Source organism: Myodes glareolus, chromosome 27, assembly GCF_982192425.1.
Source record: "Myodes glareolus chromosome 27, mMyoGla1.1, whole genome shotgun sequence".
Classification (NCBI taxonomy): Eukaryota; Metazoa; Chordata; class Mammalia; order Rodentia; family Cricetidae; genus Myodes; species Myodes glareolus.
The window spans coordinates 26,190,546-26,215,183 of record NC_142052.1 but is presented as its reverse complement, the minus strand read 5'-3'; the positions used below and the strand labels follow the sequence as shown (position 1 = coordinate 26,215,183).

Genomic DNA, 24,638 nt, shown 5'->3' with positions numbered 1-24,638 from the left:
GCTACGGGTGTTATTAATACACGAATTCCAGGGAACACTGCTAGGAACCCCTCACTGCGGGAGGTACGGACTGCATGACTTTACCGCACACACAGTACTTCCTGATCTTGTAGAAACAGAAGGTTTGATTATGGAAAACAGAGTTTTTAAAAAATGTCTTCCGACCACCATTCTGCTGCATGTAAGTATTAATTTAGTGTATGTCTGCGGTCATAAAACATGCAGTCTCATAAAAATTGTTATGTGGACCTTGGCTTATGATGAGGACAGGATTTCCAACAATTTCTAAAATGGCCCCAAACATACTTCTGCCATTGTTACCACATTTTTACGCAACATAGTGTTCTCAGCATTGATAATTACAAATTCAAAATAGCAAGCCACTCTGAAATATACCAAAGATACTCTATGTCCTGCAGGTGACCGCAGAAAGCAAATCTCACGATCCGGCATCTTGAAAGGAGAGTGAGCTCAATTTTCTGGTGCTGGTCTAAACCTGCTTCCTTGCCGACCGCCCCCTTAACTGGATGACATTGGGAACAATAATTGAATAAAAGCAGCAAATCGTTTCTGACATTGCTACCAGGTTCAGCCTGTGATGCAGCACTGTGTTCATGTCTCAAAGACTGTGGCAATGGATAAAGGGAGCCAGACACAAAGTAACGCTGTCTGCAACAGTCTACATGCAAGCTCCAAGAACAGGGCACGTCAATCCACAGTGACAGACGGCAGGAGCAGGCTGTCTGGTGAGGGGTGGGGGTGGGAAGAGGGGACAGGAGTGGAAACGGTCTGCGTTTTGATTTGGATGGTGATCTCATAGGCCCCAAATCATCAGATTGTACTTCATCACATACTGAGGCCCCCGCCCTTTCTCAAAGGGAGAATCCAGAAGTTAAAGGCTAAGAAAGAGGTGGAAACGACCTAAATACAGAGTATAAAAGTACCACAAAAGTCAATAAAGTTTTCCAAAGAGGGTGGTGACGCAACTAAACAAAAGATTTCATTTCCAGGTATTATTTCAAAAGCCCCGGAGGTGCTGTGATCATTAGTAAATGATTTCCTCTGTCCAGATTAGAAGAGAAAATGGAGAAGGGGACATGACTTAGGGAGTGGGCTTCCTTTCAAGTCTCTGTATATATTGCCTTCAGAGGCATATTCTTATAGTTTTATCAAGTATCCAATACCAAGACCCAATATATAGGGAGGGCGGTGAGCAGAAAATGAGGGGAAAGTAAAAGGAATTTCTTTCATAAATTGCATTTGCATGTGTTTTATTAGAATGTTAAGAAAATAACTGAACAGTATTCTTTTAGTTCTTAGACATCCCTGTGTAAATTACATTAAATTCATTCTACTCTTCTACCAAAATAGGATACAAATTAAATCATATTAACTAGATTAAATATAATTAAATTATACTTTATAAAGTATTGAGATTACTACATGTAATATTAATATACTTTATCTTTCTAAAAGGAGGTTATTAGTGAGCCCTCTCCTTAACCTTGTGCAATAATAATAATCATGTATTATGCCATTAAGCCATACCCAGCACTCCTATTAATTAAGATCTCAATGTATAATAATCTTCTAAATCAGACTCAGTCCTGCTTCTTGGATAGGTTGTGTTTTGAGGGAGCAGCTTGTAAACATACATCTTTCCAAGCCAGCACCCCAACTTCAGCTCCTTAGGTGAAGTCACCTGAACTCCATTAGCATAATGGAGCGCAATAAACAACCTGCCGTAGATGCTGGTAAGAGAGCCCAAAAGGCCAATCACATAAGCTAATTGGCAGAGTTAAACTGGAGATAGAACCATGCTATTGTAAAATCAGTGCGGGTCTAAAATCATGCTCTGGTTAAAATTCTAGAATCACCTAATTATCCTAATTTCCAACCTGATCATAAGGAAACAGGATTTAGGGTTTGTGAAGTGCTGGAGGTCAGCTAATGGAACCCCTCGCTACCCAGTGAGGACACCAGGACCGCTGCCGACCTTTGTGTGACCTGTTTTCCCCAAAGTGCACAGTAAATTCCCCCTGCCCTCCCTCCCTCAGATCACAGGTTAACTGCCTCAGGCCCTCCGGCCCTTGTCTCAGATCACAGAGACCAGCATTCCGAGCCACCGCGGCTATGTGCACCAGTAGGACCCTGTTCTTAAGGCGTCTGCCAGTGTTCTTCCTACTCAAAACTCTCCCCCATAGTCATCTCGGGCTTTACTGTGGTGTCCGCATCTGAGGAACTCTCCCTCCCTCAAGCCCCCCGCACCAACTAAGCGCAGAGAATCGGCTGCATCTGCCCCTCCAGAGCAGCTCACACATTTTCCTCACTCAGCCAATTGTTCTGATAGTGACTGCGCACTCAGGGCCTCTAAGAATGAACACTTAGGATACTGAAAAGAAAGATACGCTCTACCCACCCCACGCCTAGCTCCAACGTTGGATGCCATAGTCATTGGCCCTGAACGCACTCATCAGTTCTCACTGACAGACAGTTATAACCATTATGTGTAGCACCAGCATTCAATACCTTAATATGACGTACAGAAGCTTAGAGATAGCCAATCATGGTGACATAACCATCCACAATGCAGTCTGTCTTGTGGGTCAGGGTACAATGATGACAACTGTCACCAATTTGGATTTTTATCATTATTCTTCAGTAGACAGCATTTTCTCAACACCTTCTGTCATCCTATAGATTAAGGGAATATAGAGACTATCAGGAAACTCTCCACAAAGAAAGACACACTCTGAATTTAAACATGCCCGAGAGTGTCCCGGGAAGAGGCTGATTCTATGCTTCAGTTTCCACTGCGTTCACCAAGCAGCCAACTGTTAAGGACCCCAGCAAGTCACAGACTCTTGGATGCTGGAGGAGGAGACAGTTAAGGATTCAGAAATGGAAGATTATGAACGGCGGCGTTGGTGCTAACAACAGCTTCATCCTAAGAGCGAAAATGCATTCTCCTAGTCTCTTTTGTGTTGCTAAGATCGGTTTTGTAGCTTTGTAGCAGGGGATGACTTTGGACGTCTGACCTCCCTGCCTCAACTTCCCAAGTTCCAGGGATGACGATAAACGTGTGTCACCGTGCTCGGCTTCACTTAGAGCTGGGGACCAGATTCAGAGTGTCACACACGTTAGCACGCTACCAACTGAGCTACATCTTCAGAAAGTAGCTGTTTGATTGGCTCATGCTTCTGGTGAACGGGAAGTCCAGATCGCAAGGAGCCAGTATCCTGGTGTGGGCTTACTGGCTGCGTCTCAACACGGCCACAACAAGAGAAAGAAGTGACTGCACCCAGAAGGGGCCAAGCACACAGGACAGCCCTGCTCTGGATAGCAGTTTGTGCTCCAGAGGCGTAGAAGTCCTTGGAGAATGACATCAATCCTCCTGAGAATGCTATATCAATAACTTCAATGTCTTCTCTAGACCACGCCGCTAAAATACCCACCTCTTTGCACTGTCGTGAGGATAACCACGAGGGACCAGGCCTCCAACATGTGAAGACGTGCACACACCTAAATCACTTGTGTCAGCAAAGGGTGTTAAAGAGTAGGGGAGAAACATATTTTAGAAATATGCTAGGAAATGCTATATTTCCTTCTTGGCTTTCATCAGACTTTCAGCCTTTTTCCTTTAAGGATAGTGAAGAGCACAGGGGAACAGAAAGGAGAGTAGCGGAAGTTGAAATGTAGACAAGATCAATGCAGGATAAGTGGATAAAAATACCACAGTGATGGATGAATACCATCCGTATGTGTGATTCAAAGGTACTAACAGTGATGGAGTGAAAGTAAAACTGTTAATAAATAAAGAGTGACGAGAAACAAATGAACAACTGAAAACGTTCCCTTCGCTTGACCACTTCTCTCCTGCTTCCTTCTCAGATTCTTTGCAGGATCCACCTTCCCTTTTCAACCTGCAGCAAACTGGCTTCCACCTCCACTGCTCTGGAAACCCCAGCATCCAGGACCCTCACACTAGAAACATCCCATGAATCAGTTTCCATTTTCCTCATTATTGGCTATTTCACCACTGTTGATATCATTATGTGACAGTTATAATGTTTTGATTTCCATGTGTTCCTGCCCTCGAGGTCACTGTCATGGGCTCCCAGACCCAGGCCACCTCCTCCCATTCCCCTAGCTAGCAAAACTCTTCAGGTTCGATCTTCCTCCCACTGCTATCTCTAGGCCTCTTCTCTCTCTCACCAAGTCTTGTCTAGTTCAGATGTTACCAACCCTGATGCTGAAGTTTCCCATGAACAAAAACTTTCCGAAACAACGCTGCTCAGCTGACTGTCTGATAGGCATGCGCACTTCCCAGACTCCCCAGCTACAAGACAGACCACCACCTGGGACACCCTGTGCTGCCTGAACCATTTGTTCAACACCCCAATTTCTAATCTTAGTAAGTAACTCCCAGGCAGAAGCCGTTTTTCCTAATGGTCACTGCGCCGTCTCCAAACTGCACAAATGTCCTCGCTGAAGACCCTGCTTGGCTCATATCTGCGCATGCTGCTGTCCTCTGCACCTGGACGGCTGCATTAACCAGCCACACTCTTTGTCTACCCAAGATCCACCTCAACATCATGCTTTATGTCCAGGGGAATGAATGCACTGAGAGGCCACTGGGATGCAAGAAGCGAGGCAGTGATTACAATTTGAGTTTTACGAATTTTTAACCCAATTGCTCTTAAACCGGATTAAGAGAGCAATGAGTGAGTTTGTTTGGGCAGGGCGTGGGGGAGACAGAAGGGAGCACAGCCTGGGGTAGGATCTGGTTAACTGAAGAGGGTTTCTTTTTTAAATTCACCAGTAAGTCCCCCGTGAGCAGCAAAACATTCTCCTGAACTCTTAGGAGAACTGGGCCTTGCAGCTAAAACTTGCACAGTAAGACCTTTCTGAGCCATTGGCATTCTGGGAGTATCTCATTTGTTTAGGACTGGCCTAATCAAAGTCGGCCACAGTGGGGCTTCTGAGAAGCAATGACTCGGGTTGTTTTAGCTGGCACTGACTCACGGCCTCACAAAGCATGACACAGCTTCAAACACAGAGGCCAAGGCAGCTTCTTCCAATGACCCGCTGCCAGCAGCTGGCCGAGTGGGAGTCCTCCAGTGTGGGGCTTTCTGCAACTAAGCACAATGTGGATTGGATCTGAGGGGAAAGAGTTGCCAAGAAGGCCTTGTAATTCCAGAGATGTATAAATGAAGAGGGAACGGAGTTTACGTTAAAAATTCCAGAGCCAGGCATCCGTGCTTAGCGTTTCAAAACAGCATGTGTGGAAATTTTCAGTCAGCTCTTTTCCTCATTAATTGCTTGCTCGCTCTGTTGAGGTCAGTGCGTGTTTTTCTTTCGGATGCCAGCGAAAAGTCACTGCAAGTCTGTTTTCCGACTCAGGGTTGCACCGGAGGAGATAACGCACACGGGTTGTCGTCCAGCATTGGAGAGGAAACTAAGGAAATGACATCGTCGCTGATACCACCTCATTCTAAACCTTGGTGTTTCCCAGGAGGGAGTCCATGACCACCCCACCCCCCCACTGTGACTTGCTCTAGGCTTGACTGAGCCCTATAAACTATGTATGTCATGCACCCGAACACCTGCTATGGGGATGGGACCGGCTGACTAGCAGTCAGATGAAGGACACTCGGAGCCTGGTTAGGAAGCTGATACTTCCCAGAAGCCTCAGCGAGGACGTGTCTTGCTGCTTTGCCTCTCTGTTAAGCTATACAGGCTCTTCCTTGCACTCCCCGGTCACTGGCTCGTCACTGGCTGCTTAGGCCCTGTCATCAAGACACTCTAAGTGCAGGGAAGGCCACCTCCTGGGGCCTGGCACTTAGCCCGGAAGCCCATACCACTGTTTACATGCAACTAACAAAACTGTCCAATCAGAGGAGCTCTGCTGTCATTAGAACGAAAGTTTATCAAAGCTGATGCCTTGGAAAATAAACACAGGCAAGCAGAGCTTGGAGGTGGATCTGATGCCCGCCTGTCCTGAGGATTCAGGCTTGACCAGGACTGTTAGGACTAGTTTTCTAAATGGGAGGGTCTGAAGCCCATCTTAGGTCGGCATCCTCAGCCGTCTAAGGGTCACAGATGAATAATGATGTACTTAAGCTTACAGTCAGGGGAGGTTCAGGAAAATGCTGCTGTAAGCTCCCCTTCCACGGCAGTTGTTAAACCAGATATTCTTGGGGTGCCTGGGCTGCCCTCAAACTCCCGGGCTCTGGTGATGTTTCCACATCAGCTTCCTGGGTATCCGGAACGACAGGCATTCTCTCGCAGCCACACTCGACGTCCGTAAGGACCAGGGACATGAGAGAGCGCCACAAAGTCAGAGCCTAGGACTCAATTCTCAAACTATATGGGGTCAAATAACGGAATGTGGAAGAAGTCAGCAACTGTAAAACTCTCTGGAGGCACTATAACCGATAATGAAGTACAAGTCAAACAGCAGCCATTGTAGGTGTTTCTAGCAGGAGCGTCTCTACGGGGTCACAGGGTGTCTCTGCTGCATGTTGCACTGCTTATGCTGGCAAGCTACCTGGTGCCAGCAACCACCGACTAAAACACCTTGGTTCAGATCAGAAACTCGGGCTCGGAACTGTAGGACTTTTACTGTGCACATAAACTTCTCTGCTCATGCAGAAACATAATGACTTAGGCAGGGAAAACTTATATTTTCCTACTGCCATTCCCTGCATGAATCAAATCATTGGCCTGTATTATGCTAGAATGTTTGATTTTAAAAATTGTTCTTCGGATCCTGAATCATAAAAGAACTGCTGCATCCCTGATCTCAAATTGTATGGCAGAGCTATAGTAAGAAAACCATGGTAACAGCATAAAAAGAGACACGTTGATCAATGGAATCTATTGAAGACCCAGAAATAAATCCACACAGCTATGTATCATATATGTGTATTTCATATATATAAATAAATGTGTATATATAATGTGTATATAAATGTGTATAAATGTGTGTGTTTACACATATATATATGAAAATAATCTAAATGGAATCACCAAATAACTAAATATATCACTGAATATGAAAAAGTGGAGCTGGGACCCAACTAGTTCCTTCACCCCCTAGTGAGTAGTGTTCGTGGTACTGGAAGATACTTTGTATGCTACCAGAGAAAGCTAAACCCCTCAGTCTACAATGCTGGTGGTACTGGAAGATACTTTGTATGCTACCAGAGAAAGCTAAACCCCTCAGTCTACAATGCTGGTGGTACAATAGTGGCGTAGAAGTTGTGGGAGTAACCAACCACTCTCTGACTGCACTTAAGGCCCACTCCACGGGATGGAACCCGTGCCTGACACTGCTCAAGTGGCTAAGGCTCTGAGACTAGATAGACTAGACAGGCATGGTTGGGGAGGGGTGGGAGCAGACCAATTATTACTGTTCTGCTAAAGGAGCACAACAATAAAATGCCTCCTAAAGACATCCTGATACACCTATAGATCAGTGTCTCACTCGGCCATCATCAAAGAAGCGTTCTCCTATAGTAGATGGGAATTAATAGAGACCTAAAATTGGACAATGTGCAGAGAGTGAGAGACCTTGGGAAACTCAGCCTTCAATGAGATGTCTCCATCAAATCTGTTCCTTCAGGGCTCAGGGAACTCTGCAGAAGCCAAACAAGATGGAAGATACCAAAGAAACAAGACCTTGTGGCACAGCAGGACTGACATACACATGAGCTCACAGAGACTGTGGCAGTATGCACAAGGCTTGCATAGATCCAAACTAGATGAGATGGGGAAGTAGACACAAGCTCTTGTCCCCAACCCAGATGCTAACCCCAACTAACAACTACTCTCAAAGGAAAGTCTCACTGTCATGCAAACCACACTTCATGGCAAGCCCCATGCCCAGCAGAAGCGGACAAAACAGAATTAACTCAAGGGTATTTCTGCAAATTTTTTGTCTATATTTCTTCATCTGGGCATTTTTTTTTTTAACCTTACTGATCTTTTGCTTGTATATTATGGTTACGAATTTTGAGTTTTTATGGGTTTTGTTTTTCCGCGTGTATGTGTTTCTCATTTTTAATTTTTTTTTTAAAAATTTATTTCTCTTTTCTTCTTTCTGTTTGTTAGTTTGCTCATTTTGTTTTGTCCTGTTTTTTGTTTGTTCTCATTAGCCTTTTTCTTTCTTTTTGGTTTTTCAAGACAGGATTTCTCTGTGTAGTGGTACTCGCTCTGTAGACCAGGCTGGCCTCGAACTCACAGAGATCCCATGTGCTGGGATTAAAAGCGTGCGCCACTACTTGGCAGCTGTTTGCTTTCTTAAGAGAGACAGGAGGAGGACATGGAGTTGTGGTGATGAGGAAGTGGGGGTGATCTGGGAGAAGACGAGAAGGAAAAATCATGATCAGGATGCATTATATAAAACAACTTTTCTGTTGTTAAAAAATTAAATATTAATAAAATTGCTGTCTGAATTAGACATTTAAATTTTATTTAAAAATTAGTAAATAATTTCTGTGTTAAACAAAATTTCTAACAAATTCTGAAATAGTGAAGCATAGTTATGCCATATTTTACTATATACTTATGAAAAGAGATATTCTCAGAATTAAGTTTATAAAATCAAAGTTTCATTTGACCCTGAAATACAATGCTTTATATCCTGCAGTATCAATTACTCAGCCAAAATTCGATTATTTATGTAAAAATGAATAAGCAATCCACCTCAGTAGTGTGCACACTTGCTTTTGATTTTAATAAATGGTAATAGTTATATGCCAAAATTGTTTTAAAATAATTTTATGATTCATTATTAGTTAATGTTTGATTGGTATGTCTATTTTATCTATCAATATCAGAGCTGCATAAAAAGTTTTGAGGAAAAGAGGTTATGAGAGAAAAAAATCTTAAGAAGCCCTGGTGGAGGGTCTGATGGGGATCTGGTGGGGGATCTGGTGAAGGGTCTGGTGGGGGATCTGGTGAAGGGTCTGGTGGGGGATCTGGTGGAGGGTCTGGTGGGAGATCTGGGGGGGATCTGGTGGGGGATCTGGTGAGGGTCTGGTGGAGAGTCTGGTGGGGGATCTGGTGGGGGATCTGATGGAGAGTCTGGTGGGGGATCCGGTGAGGGATCAGGTGGAGGGTCTGGTGGGGGATCTGGTGGGGAATATGGTGGGGGATCTGGTGGAAGGTCTGGTGGGGGATCTGGTGAAGGGTCTGGTGGGGGTATGGTGGGGATCTGGTGAGAGTCTGGTGGAGAGTCTGGTGGGGGATCTGGTGGGGATCTATGATGGAGAGGCTAGCGAAGGTTTCTTGACAGCCTCAGGTCAGACAAGGTGAGAACCCGACCGAATACCAGAAGGAGTACATCGCAGAGAGTGGCTTGTACTTATCAAGACTTCTTGTAAGACTTAATGAAAGAGTACGTGAAAAACTTGTTTTAATTTTAGCCTCACGACTTCATATTAGTAATTATAACAGTTAACACAACGAAAATGAAGCACCTAGACCTCAGGTCTATGAGCACACACCTAAGGACTAAAGACTCACTCTCCTTCCATCAGGGAAAGAGGGCTGGGAGAATCAACGAGATCCCATGTTACTGATTGTTTAATTCCCTTTTTCTTGGTCAGTGTTCAGATGACTTCTACAGAGAAACTTGCCTAAATATTGCTACCTAAATATTGCTATACTAAGGCCAACAATCTAGCTTTTAACAGGGATGAGGTAGATCTTGTTACTGAACTTCGTGACAACAAAATTTTCCAAATAAATTCTTTATATCCATCCACACCTAACTAACTGCATGCTTATTGCATTAAAACAGGGGCTGGGCAGATTGCTCCATAGTAAAGTGCTGCCATACAATCATGAAAATTAAAGGTCAGATTGCCATGGAAAATTGGAATATGTGTGTGTGAGTGTGTATGTGGGTGTGTGTGGTGACTGTGTTTTGTGTGAGTGTATGAATGTGTGTGGATGTCTGTGTGCAAGTGTGTGTGTGTGTGAGAGAGAGAGTATGTCTGTGTATGACTGTGTATTCTGTATGTATAAGTGTGTGTGGGGGTGTGACTGTATTTTGAGTGCATGTGTATATGCGTGCATGACTGTGTTTTGTGAGTATGAAAGTGTGTGTACGTGTTTGGGGGTGATTGTGTATTTTCTGTGAGTGTATATGCATATAAGACTGTGTTTTGTATGAGTATGTGTGTCTGTGGGTGTGTCTGTGTATATTAACCCACCTATAATCCCAAGGCTCAGGAAACAGAGGTACAAGCTGGCTAGCTGGTCAAATTATCAAGCTTAGGATTCAAGTAACATAGCCTCAACATATAAGGTGCAGAATCACCAAGTAAGAAACCTAACATTCATTTGTGGGACTTGCACCATATACATTGTCCACACTCAACCAAACATGCACGCACGTGTGCACGTATGCACACGCGCGCGCGCACACACACACACACACACACACTAATATAAATGCAAAATGAAAGATTAAACCAAATCTGAACATTTATAACATCTTCCATTTAAAAGTTGCTCTCAATGAATCAGTCATCAAATGTGACAGTAAATGACATGTGAATAATACACTGATCAGCGTCACTGGATGGCAGTGACACATTGACGCCAGCTCCCAGCGCCTTGCTGTGTGTGTGGTCTTCAGGGACTCCCCTGTGTCTCAGCTGCTGGGTCACAGGACTTTCATGCCAAGCTCTTAGTTCAGCGTTCGCCCCACAGTACGCGCTCAGTAAGCTAAGACGCTGGTGTGTGACTAATTGCCGACTGCTCATTAGAGCGGCAGGTGATAGCTGCGGTAAGGAAACTTCCAGAAAATAAGTTTAGCTTTATTTCTCTAACTGAAGGTGCACTCTTTCCTTTGCATTTATTGCTACTTAAATACAGCTTTAACGCCATCCACTAACTTAGGAGCTTGGCCTACCCTGTAATATTTGAACTTTGAAAGCATAGCAGTGAAGGGAGGCTGTGTTACTCCTGCATTGCCCTTTGTTTACAGAGGGTCTCACTGTGTGGCCACGACTTGCCTGGACTTGCTTGGTACAACAGGCTGGTCTTGAACTCACAGAGATCCCCTTGCCTCCACCTCCAGAGTGCCGGGATTAAAGGTGTGCACCACCGTACTGGCATATTATCAGCATTTTTTAATTTGGTATTTTTCTAGCACCTGTCAGATTTCTCACAGGGTGACATAAGCCGGCAATCCTAGCGACAGTGAGGACAAGGCGGGAGGCTTGTGGTTGAAGAGGAGGAGTTGGGGGAGAAGGAAGAGGAGGAGGAGAAGCAGGACAATGAAGGAAACCACATAACTGCACCCATGGCTTTGTATGAACACGTATACACCGGTGTTTGTTTAAAGGGAAGTGCACTCATCAGTGCTTTCTGTGTTGGCTCTCATAGATGAGTGGTGATCAACGTCAAAGGAACTTTCGTCCCCATCCATTACCAATGTTTCAAAAGATTCCTGCCCTTCTCCACAAAGTTAGTTCATGGCAGACAGAAAGATTTAACTTTCTATATAAAAAGCAATTTGTACCACAACCCAGAAAGGACGAACACAGCTTGGATAAGTCAGCTTACAAATTCCTCCAAGCTTCTTTATCTCTGGCTCACAGTTCCTCCTTCCCGTCCTTCAACCTTCAAGCTGTTTGTGTGCAGTCATTGTCCAGTCATTAGCGGGATCACAGAGTGCACGGACCCACCCAGTCAGTTTTCCAGAGTAACACGACACCCCAGCTGTTCCTCCGAAGGAGGCTTAGCATGCATTCCCCAGCCTTGGAATAACCTGGCACTTGACACCTGTTAGATAGTTTATCTGGGGCAGTCATTCACTGACGTGTGACAGGACACATGCGGGACTCAAAGGATGCCCTCCAGCCACCTCCCTTTATGCTTTTTAGTCAGCGTACAAAGTAATGGGCTTCCTTGCAGCGTTCTCAGAGATACTCGGTTTTGGTTGACTCTCCAGCTCTCCCTGACTGGGGCTCTCCACTAGCTCCCTGTCCCAGCTCTCCCCTTTCCCCTTAAAGACCACAGCATTCTGTCCACCCCCCTCGCCTAAAGCCACTTTCCTTTTTCCCATCTCATGGGCCCCTTTCTAGTTTTCTAACCTCTAACCACGCTTCCACAAGCAAACACACACACACACACACACACACACGTGGATCTGCACGAAAAGAAACCCGTGCCGTCGCCTTTCCTAGCCTGGGTTACCGCACTGAACGCAGTATTTTCTAGCTTTATCCGTTTCCCTGAACGTTATGGATGTTCACTTTTCTTTGCAACTGAACAAAATTCCACTGTGGCTTTTCATGTTCCACATCTTCAGTATCTGCTGACGGCCATGTAGGCTGGGTCCGTGGCCTTGCTATTGGGATAGAATCAGTCACAGAGTCCTTTGGTGCATGCCCAGGAGCAACACAGACACATATCACAGGGTGGTTCTACGCACTGCCTTTGGAGAAGCCTCCAGGTTGATTCCCAGGTGGCTGAGCTCTTCCCATGCCCACCAAGAGGGGACATCCCTCCCCAGTATTTGTCATCCTTGGTCTCCTTGATCCCAGCCATTGAATGGGAGTGAGATGGACTCTGAAGGTGCTTTCGGTTTTCATCCCCACGATAGCTAAGGATCTTAAATACTCTTTAAAATAGTTATTGGCCGTTTGTGTTTCTTTTACTGAGGACCTGTCAATATATTAGCTCATTGACCCATTTGTTGACTGTGAGTTTGGTTGTTTAATTTTTGCGGATCTTTATGTAGTCTAGAGATTAACCCAGGTCTGGGGCAGAGCTGGCAAAAGTTTGCTCCAATTCTTCAGGCTGTCTGTTCATTCTGTTGATGGTTTCTTCTCATATGCAGAAGCTTTTAAATGGCACACACTATATTTATCAATCCATGCGGCCATTTTCTGTGCTGCTGGGGGTCCGAATGTGTTTGCTCTGCTCTATGCTTTCCTGTAACAAGTTCAGTGGTTCTAGTTTGGATTAAGGGTTTTAATCCTGTCTGAATAGATTATTGTGCAGGGTGTGAGATGTGGATCAAATGTCACTCTTCAGCAAGTTGGAAAATTAACAACAATAAATAATACTTTAAGCCTGGAGTGGTGGTCCATGCATCTAATTCCAGCAAATGGCGAAGAGCACAAGTTCAAAACCAGCCTGGGCTGTACAGAGAGTTCGGGCCAGCCAAAGCTGCAGAGCAAGACACCATCTTTTTTTTTATTGATATTTATTGAGCTCTACATTTTTTTCTGCTCCCCTCCCTGCCTCTCCCCTCCCGCCTTCAACCCTCCCCCAAGGTCCCCATGCTCCCAATTTACTCAGGAGATCTGTCTTTTTCTACTTTCTACTTCCCATGTAGATTATATCTTTGTAAGTCTCTCTTAGTGTCCGCATCGTTGGCAAGACACCATCTTAAAGAATAATTATTATCATTATTAAAATTATAGAAAAAATAAAACAATATACAAATATGGGTTACTTACTCTTTCATAACTTACACATCTTACTAATAGATGTTCACTAAATTGTGATTCACACATCATTTATTTACGTACTTATGTTTATATTTTAATGTGTGTGTGTATACATGCAAGCCCATGTATACATTCGTGTCCCACTGCATGCATACAGAGGTCAGAGGACAACTTATAGGAGTCTTTTCTCTCCTTTCCTGTGAGGCTCCTGGGGACTGAATGCGGGTCATCAACCTTGGCAAAAAGCACCTTTACCCTCTGGGCCTTCTCTTTGGTCCTCATGCTGTATTTTTTAAAAATTTTTTTATATCACGAAAAGTTTCATTTCTACACTGATTAGGGATGATGTAGCCGACTTTGAATTTCCATATAGAGTACAAAGTCAACTACTTAAAGTCCCCAAATTTCCTTCTAAGAAATATTCTGATGTGGGATTCCCCTCTGTATGCTATGAATATGTTTTATTACTGTTGGTTAATAAAAAAGCTACTTTGGCCTATAGCAGGGCAGCATATAGGCAGACAGGAAAACTGAACTGAATGCAGGGAGAAAGAAGGCAGAGTCAGGCAGACACCATGTAGCTGCCAAAGAAGAAAGACACCAGAACCTTACTAGTAGGACTCAGCCTCATGGTGATAATACAGATTAACAGAAATGGGTTAATTTAAGATGCAAGAGCTAGCCAGCAATATGTCTGAGCCATTGGTCAAATGGGGTTGGAATTCATAGTTTTTGTGTGATTATTCAGGTCTGGGTGGCCAGGAGACCAAAGTGCAGTCTCAGTTTATAAAATTCCATTCACCTCTTTTGATTCGGTCCCTAACATTTTCCTCTTATTCTCAGCTGAAGCTGGTATCTAGAGACCATTTGATTGAGAAGTAAGAATGTGACAATTACTCCAGCAGTGACAGTGTAAGGTTTGATGTTGTAGGAAGAAATCTGACTATATGCACATTGGAATGCTTCCGTGGGTTAGCATACATATGCAGGGCACCCTCCTCAGACTTGCCCAGTGAGTCTAGGCTCACTCTCTTCCTGGGCCCATGTTCTGCCACTTCCCTCCTCCTGGGGGCCTGCTGGGCAGGGCCATGGGAATGCCTATTATGGCCTAATTGGGATTTTATCCAAAGCATGAATAAAACAAGTGACTTTTAGAAAAATATACATATGCGAACACTCAGGTAACACCCCAGGATAGCTCAGATGTCAAGATGTCAAGACACTTCTAACAAATAAGAAAGATGAAATATAAACACAGAACATTTAATGTAGCAACTTGCTGATTTTTTTCTCTTAAAGTTTCAATAAAAATTTCTCTTCCAAAAAAATAAAGGAGCTTTAAAAAATAGGAAATGTGTCTTCAAGGTTTCCACAAAGTCAAACCAGGTAAACTAAGTCATTTTATCACAAGGCCACTGGTGACAACTTACATTGGGATCACTTTGCAGACGTGATGGACGTTAAAGTAATAAAGTTGGAAAGGATGATGAACTGATTATTTCATGGTACATAAATGAAGTCAAACTGAGATGAAATGATAGCAAAATCATCATCACAACACCACAGTGATAAATTTTGCTGCCATGATCCATAGACAGAGGCTACAATCAGAACAGGATAGTCAGGGAAGAGAAGATATAGGCATGAAGTATTTCCAGGAGGACAATAATTAATTGCAAAGTGGAAAATGGTGACTCTGTGGTATAGAAAGTTAGCAATGCCATCTTAGCCAGGTGACCAACGTCTACCTCATTATAACATCCTAGAGTCATGGACCTGACAAGATGGCCCATCCTCAGTTCCACAGAATGTTCTCAAACTCTCACCGATGTCATAAGCACACACTGGACTAACTCAGTTTGAGTGGCTTCCTCTAAAATCACCAACGAGCTCTCAACAAGCGCCAGGGTCACAAAAGACAGATTATCACAACTGAGGGGAGCCTCAAGGTGCCTGCTTAGGATCACCATGGGATCCTGGATTCAACTATGTAACAGGAAAATTAACGATAGTGAGACAACTAGTAAAATAAAAACACAGTCTATAGTTTAGTTAACTGTAGTATGCCATGGTTAATTTATGCAATTTTGACCATTGTGATGCTGGTTTTGCAACACAGTAACATCTAAGGAATCTGGGTGAAGGTTATTGTTGAAAAATTTTTCTGTACGCCTTGAAAATTAAAGGTTAAAGGGAGAAGGTGCTTCTAGATCACTCCAAACTTCCTGTGTCTTTGGGCTTACATTAGGGGTTGGTGGTCAGGGAGAACTGAGCAGGTTAAAAATGGACAGAGCAACTGGCCAAATGTTTAGCCAAATGACAGGATCAAAGGCAATATACCAGATGTTTGGCAGCAGCTCTCCAGATGGAGGCACCTCCGCTCGGCAGGGAGTACACAGGAAACCAGAGACACAGGCTCTGCTTTCAAGCACAACATAAAAAACGGCCTATAAATAACTGTCCTTTTCAAATAATTCCACTTCCATCACTATGTCTGAACCTTCCAGAGCAAGGAGCCCACCATCCCTTAGAATTTGCCAACCTCTGTACAGGCATAAGCTCACACAGGCCTACATAAATGTTTAATTTTAGCAAATGTTGACCTGTCAAAAGACACACCTTTGAAGCTGAATTTCAACCCGGAAAAGTATCCCCCAACAGAGATCATCGCCAAAAGTTGCTGCTTAGTTTTACTCAAAGTATTTACTTCCTAATCCTCATCAAATCTGTTGTATCAAAGTGTTATCATTATTAAATAAATGGTTGTGATGTTAATGAAGATCCCAAGAGACTTCAGAAAAGTGGGGGGAGGGTTGCAGAGGACACCTGCATGGTGGCTCTACCTGCTTTTCAGGAAGCTCTGCTTGCTTTCTTTCTCTTTTTTGTCATTTCTCAGGACGTCTACTGCACACCTAGAAGTAATCATGGCCATTTTAGATCAGGCTCTCCCCGCCAAACGTCTGCAACTTTATTTCATATAACCAAGAAAATGCCTGGAAGGAATCAGGCAATTAGCATCATCTTTGGCTAATCCTCACTTTATACGTGGCAGTATTTTGGGTATTTGTTAACATTCTCAGGCTTCCGTGTACAAGCCTGACCTTTCTAAAAGGCATGGCTCTGAAGGTAATTCCAACAATTTATTTTCACAGGTGGAAACACTCGCAGAATCTCATCTATTAGTCCCATAAAAAAAGACGACGACTCAATGTTATAGGCATGAATGCAAGTTTGCCTCCTGAGAAGTCAGAGCAAAGAAAGATTGTAGAGCCTTTCAAATCAATTCCTAAGAAAACCTTAAGAGACAAAAGTTACGTGAAGAAATTACTGTAAGAATTAACAACCAAGACTTTGCACAGTGTGCTCTATTATAAGGAATATGATGGCAGAGACCATAGAAAACAAAAGAGAATTCTGAAAGAAACACAGAAAGGCTCAGAAGGAAATACAGTGATATTTTAAATGCCCCAACTCCCCAGGCAAATTCCAAGAAGGAACATGTCTTATTTAGAGTACACCGTTTACACTTCACATACTGACCTTCTTAGAAATAAAAAGACTAAGGATAATCCATATATCAAGTATTACAATACTGTTTATCCACATTAAATATTGATTTTTTTAAAAAAAAATTGAAACCTGGAGAAGACATATTGTCAACTAACCCCAGTGGATAGTCTTTTAGATACCCAGTGCGTGGATGTCTGAGATTTGAGATGGTTTCATTCATTACCTCCCATGTATAGCAGCAAGCCATCAATCAAACAAGGCTGTTGTGATCTAGCTGCCCTCACTTCCCCTGACCCACAGGGGAACTTCCTTGTCGTCTGTAATTGACAAGATGTTGGTGTTCTTTCTGGCCAGTGGTTTTCCACAGAAGCAGTAGAGGTATAAAAGGCTTTAGCTTGGGGCAAAATAAAGGTTGCTGTTCTTCCACCTGAAAAGAAGCCTCCATGTCTCAATCCTGGCACCCTCTCCTCTGCCAGTCTCAGCATCCAGGCCACACCAGCAGTGCGGCGAAGACAAGAGCAAGCCATTCCCTGAACTCTTCCAGATTCTGAGGAGGAAGCTGTAAAATTCAGATATTTAAATGGATCCAGTATGATCCAATATGATCCAAACATATCCATATTGTTAGAATCTGTTTAGTTTTCCACTAATCAGAAACCACAAATAAGGAACCAAGTCCCGAGAATGTCTAATTTCCATCAAGGGCATCATCCACATTTGCCACCATGTCCTTTTTGAGTTGTTCAGTGCTTCAAGTACTTCAAGGAACCTACTCAGAACAGAGTTGCCATTAACGCAGGCGACAGTCAAGGTTTGGGGCAATCTTACCCCAAGCGTGACGGGTACATTTTCCTGGTTAATTACTCTAACAAAACTAAATAAGAAGATGGCAGGCCCCGAAGGAATTTAAGTGGACAGAGGATTTCAATGAAATTGCAGAAGAAAGAGTGCGTGGCAAACAGAGGCTCCAAGGCCAGCTTAATGAGCAGACATTACTACTCCTCAGCCTCAGCCAGTGTTGGCAGGCAGCGGAGTGGACCCCAGTTCCTGTGCCCTGTGGTCTTAACCGGAAGTTGGAAATCCAGTTATAAGTGAAACTTCTCCTACCAGAAATTTTACCACTACTTTACTTCCAAAAGTTCTTTTGTTTCATCTTTCTGATAAAAATTCCATTGGTCTGCCCACGATCTTGAGGCAGGAAGAACAGCCCATTTATCTTAGTGTGTTCAATACCTACATAGCTACTATGTTACTATGTAGGAACTATGCTACTATGTAGCTTGTGCAAAGAGGCTGCGTTTGACTCTGAAAAATCCTGTGGTTTTATCTCAGCCATTTCATAATCTTAGAACTCATTAATATCCTCAAGAAATATGTAGTTGACTATTACAATATACCAGATACTTCTCTGTTATTTGAATTAAATGAACAAAACATAGGGATAGGAGATATATTATATTTTGGTGGGAAAAATAAGACCCCAGATTTGAAACTGGATAAACGAGGTGTAGTAGAGGCCTGAGGAGGAAGGAAGAAAGATGAGCCTTGATTTCCACCTATGCTAGCAAGAGCTAGAGAATGACGGTCCTCGGGAGGTCAGAGCTCGTGATCACCCGACTTCCCGGGGCTCCAAATACATCAGCCATTTTTAGGAAAGCGTGTTCCTGAAAGAGAGAGTGCTTTCTTCCCAAGTAGAACAATACCATCTTGCTTCTTGGCTTGAAAGGAAGTATTGATGAGTAGCTAGTAAGTCAAAGGTTAATAACTGGGTCTGATCATTTCTGTTATCAGAACATGATTAATGATGTGGTCTCCTCTGGCTCCTGGTAAACACAGGAACCTCTATTTTCAATGCTTTCACTGAGGACCAAGGAGTTAAGCTATTCTCCTAGGGTTCTGCTGTTCGAAAGCTGGAAGAATGTGGGGGTGCACGACTCCATCCCCTGCCTCAGGGGACTGAAAAACGGGGAGAGGATCCTCTAGAATGCAAGGCAACCATCCAAATGACAAATTTGGACCTGATTGGTTTGTGGCAAAAGATGGACTCCCCCACTTTGATGCAATGTCATTCCCGAAGACCACATGCTGGGCTAATAAAGCATCTCCCTCCCAGTCACTTTTGGCTCTCTGGCGGTGCCCACAGACAGCTGCGAAGGCTTATAAACAGACAGTTACACCCAAGCCATTCAAGACTGCACAAAATTAGCCCTCGCTTTGCATCAAATCACATCTCTTTAGCCACTCATGGTATAAATCATAACAGTCAAATACGATGTTTTTGTTTTGCTTTGTTCTTAATGAACTGCCCACTAAATACAAAGGAGAGTCTGTATCTTCAAGCGGCCTTTAAATGATGTGCATGACTCCTGCGGCTGGAGCAAACTGGTCCATTTCTCCCTGTCTACATAAAAAAATGAGATTTGACTCAACACGCTCTCTTTGGAAGAAACAAGAATTTCTTTGTTAGCGAAGCCCAGTGTCGTCCCTAAGCCAGCGTGGTTGGCTCATCTCATGGATACCTTCCAAGGCATTGTCTGTGATATAATCAAATCAACTAAACTGGGAAACAGAAGTAATTTCATAAAGGTAAAGGTGTGAGGAAAAACAAGTCATTGAAAATAACCGTGCTATAAAATGCCATAAGGAGAGAAACCAAGACACACCAAAGTGTAAGCTTCAAAATAAGTAAAGCATCCGCTGAGATACTCATAGCGGACGGCAGCATTAAGCAAAGGCACTGCCCCTGATTATGCCAGAGAGCAAACTGTCTCACATTCGGAATATTTTGTTCACCCATCCTTGGTGTACTTAGTGAGGCTCGAGGCTCTAACTGACTTTGATCCTTTGTAGAACAGATGGACACAGTCAGAGCAATGTAATCCAGCTCCCTGGATGACTAAATGCACGTGGTGAGGGGGTTACACACTTCTTCCCACCCAAAGAAATAAACAGGAATTGCATTTGCTGCATAGAATCGACACCAGAAGTCAACAAATAATGACATCACTGTATTTACACAACTGAGAGTATTTACATTAGAAGTGAACTTGTTATGCCAGAGGTTTCTTTTTGAGAGAAACTTTAGTTCCAAAAAGTTAATCTCAGTGTTTAAGAGAACTTTTTTTTTCCTCTGTCTTGTCTTTGGGTTTTAAGAATATTTTTAAAACACTCCAGTACCTAGTGAGAGCCTTCCACAGAAAAGATGCATGTGTCCAATTTATCCAATTTATCATAAAAGTTTCAAGACTGCAAGTCCTCATCCCGTGTGTGCTCCCCACTAGCCCCCCCCCCCCCCCAGTTTCAGTCAGCCACACATAGACTTTTGCCCAGGCCATTTCTCATTCCCATACAAACAGCAGGTTCAGTTAATCAACTCCACAAAAACTTGCCAAAGCGCTGCCGCCCCTTTCTCCCCTCCCCCCGCCCCGCCCGGGCGGATGAGCGGCCCTCGGAGCGGCTCCGTACCTGCTGAGCGGGTGACTGGCGGCGGCCCGGGGCGCGCAGCGCGGCTCTGAGCCCTGCGGTTGCGAGCGCGCGTGCGAGTGGTAGGCGGTCAGCACCACGCCGCCCGAGTCTTCCACCTCCATCCTCAGCCGTGCATGTCCCCGCGCCGACCCAGAACAAAGACCCGGACCAGCGTGGACCAGCTCCGGGAGCGGGTCAGCGGCCCTGAGCGTCCGGCGCCCCACGGCTCCGCGGCTAGGGCGGCCCCGTCCGCTCGGGGACCACGCCCACACAGTACAGCGGACAAATTAGCATACACTGAGGATCACGCCCACAGAGTACAGTGAACTGATTAGCATACACGGAGAGCCACGCCCAGAGGACAGCGGACGGATTAGCATACACTGAGGGCCACGCCCACAGAGTACCGCGCACAGATTAGCATACACCGAGGGTCACGCCCACAGAGGACCGCGCATAGATTAGCATACACTAAAGGTCACGCCCACAGATTACAGTGAAAGATTAGCACAGAACGCGGGCGGATTAGCATACATTGAGAGCCACGCCCACAGGTCCCGGCTTCTAGGAAACTGGAAGCCTGCCTGAAACTTGCCGCTCCTGCCAGCTGCTCTAGTAAAGTTTGTGTTTTTCTTCCTTTGTTTCTCTTTTCCTCTTCTCAACCTCCTGCTCGCCCCCTTCAAACGGGAGGCTTATCCCATGGCTAGGAACATTTCCTGCCTGGCAATCAAAAGTGAGACAGGAACCATGCCTTAGGCAAGGGGTGGGGGGAGAGGCTAGGTCTGGAATGGGTGCTCTGGGGAAGAAAGAGAGAAAAATATGACACTCTCGCTTAAGCATCCAAACCAAAAATTGAAGAATTGGGTTGCATTTCTGTTTGCTGGTCTAGTTACAATAAACCTGATTTCCCTTCTGTCCAGGCAATCCCTCTGTAAATGCAAGACAGCACTTCCTTCCTATACCCTCAAGACTGCTGCAGCCAGACCCTTACCTCATTCTTAACATCCCTTTCCTCCACCCAGGCCTGATCACACTGACAGATACTGTTTCCAGACTGTCTAAAAGCTAGTCCTGATTGCCATGGGCTCTATGGATGGTATTTTCAGGAGGCCTTTTAAGGGGGGTATAAATACACACACACACACACACACACACACACACACACACACACACACACACACAGAGCATTCCCAAAAGTGCAATATAGTCTTCCCCCAATCATGTTTCTGGCTGGAACTCTGTTAAAAAATTCTCTCTCCTGCCCCCTGTGAAACCTCTTAGTGACCGCCAATCAAAGCCCTCTTCCCACCTCCTACTCCCCCTGCCACTTTCTAGAAATTGCTCTTGCTTTTGTTACAGGAATAATTTCATTCTGCCCTGTAATTAAAGCTTTCTGCCCAGACCATGCCCTGTGTGCGTGCATCTTTGCTCCAGCATCCACTTGAGTGATTGCTAATGGATCACGGTCTCCTCACCGCCCCCGCCCCCCGCCCCCTGCCAGGCCAGATGGAACCAGGAAGCTCTTAGAATGAAACACCAAGGAACTAGAAAGCTCTGAGGGGGAAAATCCATTGCTAACTCAAGATCAGATTACTATTTTCCAGCAAGCTGGTGCTTTCTCCTAAGCTGCGAGCTTCCGGAAGGGCTACCGTCATTTCTTGCTTTTATGCCCCAGAACCTCCTTCCTGTTTTGTGTAGCAGACGTGCCTGAGAGATGTCCTGGATACTTGTATGCCAATTTGACACAAGCTAAAGTCATCTGAGAGAAGGGAGTCTCAATTAAGAGCATGCCTTTGTAAGATGGGGCTGTAAGCAAGCCTGCAGGGCATTTTCTTAATTAGTGATGGATGGGGGAGGCCAGCCATTGTGGGCGGTGCTATCCCTAGGTTCTATAAGAAAGCAGACTGAGCAAGCCAGGGGAAGCAAGCCAGTGAGCAGCCCACCTCCATGGCCTCTGTATTAGCTCCTGCCTCCCGATTCCTGCCCCGTTTGAGTTCCTGTCCTCACAGCTTTTGCTACACGGAACTGTGAATAAAATAAGCGCCACCCTTTCCAATTTGCTTTCAGTCATGATAGCACACTATGGATCAGCAATAGTAACCCTAACTAAGACAGAAGGCTTGGTGGGTGAGTGAATGGGTGGATTGTGTGTGAATTGGTGAAGGAAATAACACTCTCCAGGGTAGTAGTTCTTATCCTTCAGGCTAGCCAAGACATTTTTATAAATCACTCGTAGACCTTCATAGCACCACACCAAAACAACAAACAGAAACGAGTTCTGTATGTAGTACCCTTTCCTAAATGTTTGTGTGTGCTGCTAACTCAGTTAGATACAACTCTTGTCAGCATCCGTGAGTTTTCAGGTTTTGGAAAGATGCTAGAATACACGTATCGTGTAGTAAAATGTGTTATTCAAGCTGCTTCCATTAACCCTTCAGATGAGCCAACCTGATGTTACTTATAGTCTTTCTCTCGGGGCTGGAGCACCGGGTTAAGTCCTCTGTGACCAAAGGAGAACCCAACAGGAAATCTAGAGGGGCGGGAGGCAAGGTTGTCCTCGGGCTTACTTGATGCAACTGGGAGGACTGTGCCTCCACCTGAAGCTGTGATCCTGATGATAGCTTTCCGTGCTGTTGTCTCGGTTGTCTGGCAACAGCTACCTCCTTGGTAAGCAGATCTAGGTGTGGGGATGCCTGCGTATGCTTAAATCTTGCCACACTTCTTCTTTTGCTCCTGAAACATTTTATAGACAGGCCTTCTTTTACTAAGCTGTCGTCATCATCTGAGCTATGTGTTCCATCCCCTTCTGTCAAGACACTGAAAGACATATTAGCAAAACTACTAATGTAGCTGTAGTGGTATAATTGTGCTTACAAGGAAAGATTAAAAAAAATATTGTCTGTGCAGGTGTTTTGTCTGTGAATGATTTCCAGCCTTAAAAAAAAGAACACCTTGATGTGTGGGCTTTGACGTAGCTACACAGTGGGACCCTTGTCTGCCATGCTCACTACCCTGGCTTTGATACTGACTGATCTCCAGGACTGAAGGAAAAGACGAGGCAGGGTCTGGCTGAAGACTGAAGACTTTTGGGCTTGAGAGTCTTTGGGTTTCAGAATATACAGCTGATATCGTGATTCTAATAGACTCCATTAGCATATTGACATTCTCAGAACTGTAGGAAATCACTGGCTAGGAATGACAGCACAAGGCAGGGACAGCTGAGCTGCCTGGATGGTAGAACAAGTAGGCATAAGGACATTTGGAAAGATAAAGTTACCTGGGCAGTGGGCGATGGCATTTACTCTGAAATGGCACTTTCTGTTTGTTGGCGTAAGGGCAAATAGAAGCAAGTCTGCATTTCCTGTGGCAAGCACTGGGCCAAGAGTCAGCAGACATGGGTGTCACCACAGTCAGACACCAGCGGAGCATGGAGCCCTAAGCAAGATGTCGTTCATAGACCCACATCTGTACATGTAAAAGAAAGGAGAACCTTGTGCCAGGTTCTGTTCTGTTCTAGATGTCAACACATAGCACACATCAGATGCTTCAGCAGATGAAATAAATACCACTGTTAAAAGGACCAAGTCACATCTGGACTACAGCTGTTTGCCCATGGAGACCAGGCCAGGATGGGGCAAGGCTGGAACTCATACCAGGCTGTCTACAGCCTGAAACCAGGCTCTCAAGTGTTACATACCAGGTTTCCTAAGTTATAAAATGCATTCTTATTTATTTAATATAATAAAGTGAGCAGGGCTTGATTTATGTTTATTCATGTAACTTTTCGTACACCTATTTAGCATGTTAAAAGTTAAATACCACCAGCATAGAAACAGTAAATGAAGTATCAATTACATGTATTTTCAGTTCTTCTTTATATGTGTGTGTAGCCTACTCTCGTTATGTGTTCTTAGAACTTGTTGAAGACTAACTCGGTCTGTTGTAGATCTGTCAGTAGATCTTTTGTAGATGGTTAGCATGTCTGTCTGCAGGTGGACCTGAGGGGCCCCGGAGAGCAGTAGGCTGTGGTGACTGTGACCGTGGCAAAGAGTCTACTTTCTCAGTGAACTGGTGAGGCAGAATGGCTAAAAAGCCAGAGAACCGAGTCAAGATCCGCATTACAGATTTGCCGCTTACTGCCTAATCTTCTCTCCTTTCCCAGATTGAAATCCAGGGGGCTGGCCA

The 24,638-nt window shown here is 44.5% G+C and overlaps 1 protein-coding gene across 2 annotated transcripts in view; it reads right to left on the bottom strand.

Moving 5' to 3' along the window:
• The window catches only part of Arhgap28 (Rho GTPase activating protein 28), a 172,913-nt gene extending 152,240 nt beyond the window's left edge, over nt 1-20,673 (bottom strand). The window contains exon 1 of one of the 2 annotated variants that reach the window (XM_087902274.1): nt 20,454-20,673. In XM_087902274.1, coding sequence (XP_087758400.1) covers nt 20,454-20,575 — 122 coding nt within the window. In that variant the 5' untranslated portion in view covers nt 20,576-20,673. The remainder of the gene's footprint in view (nt 1-20,453) is intronic. The other variant, XM_087902273.1, reaches the window with a different exon arrangement.
• Between the last annotated feature and the right edge of the window lie 3,965 nt (nt 20,674-24,638).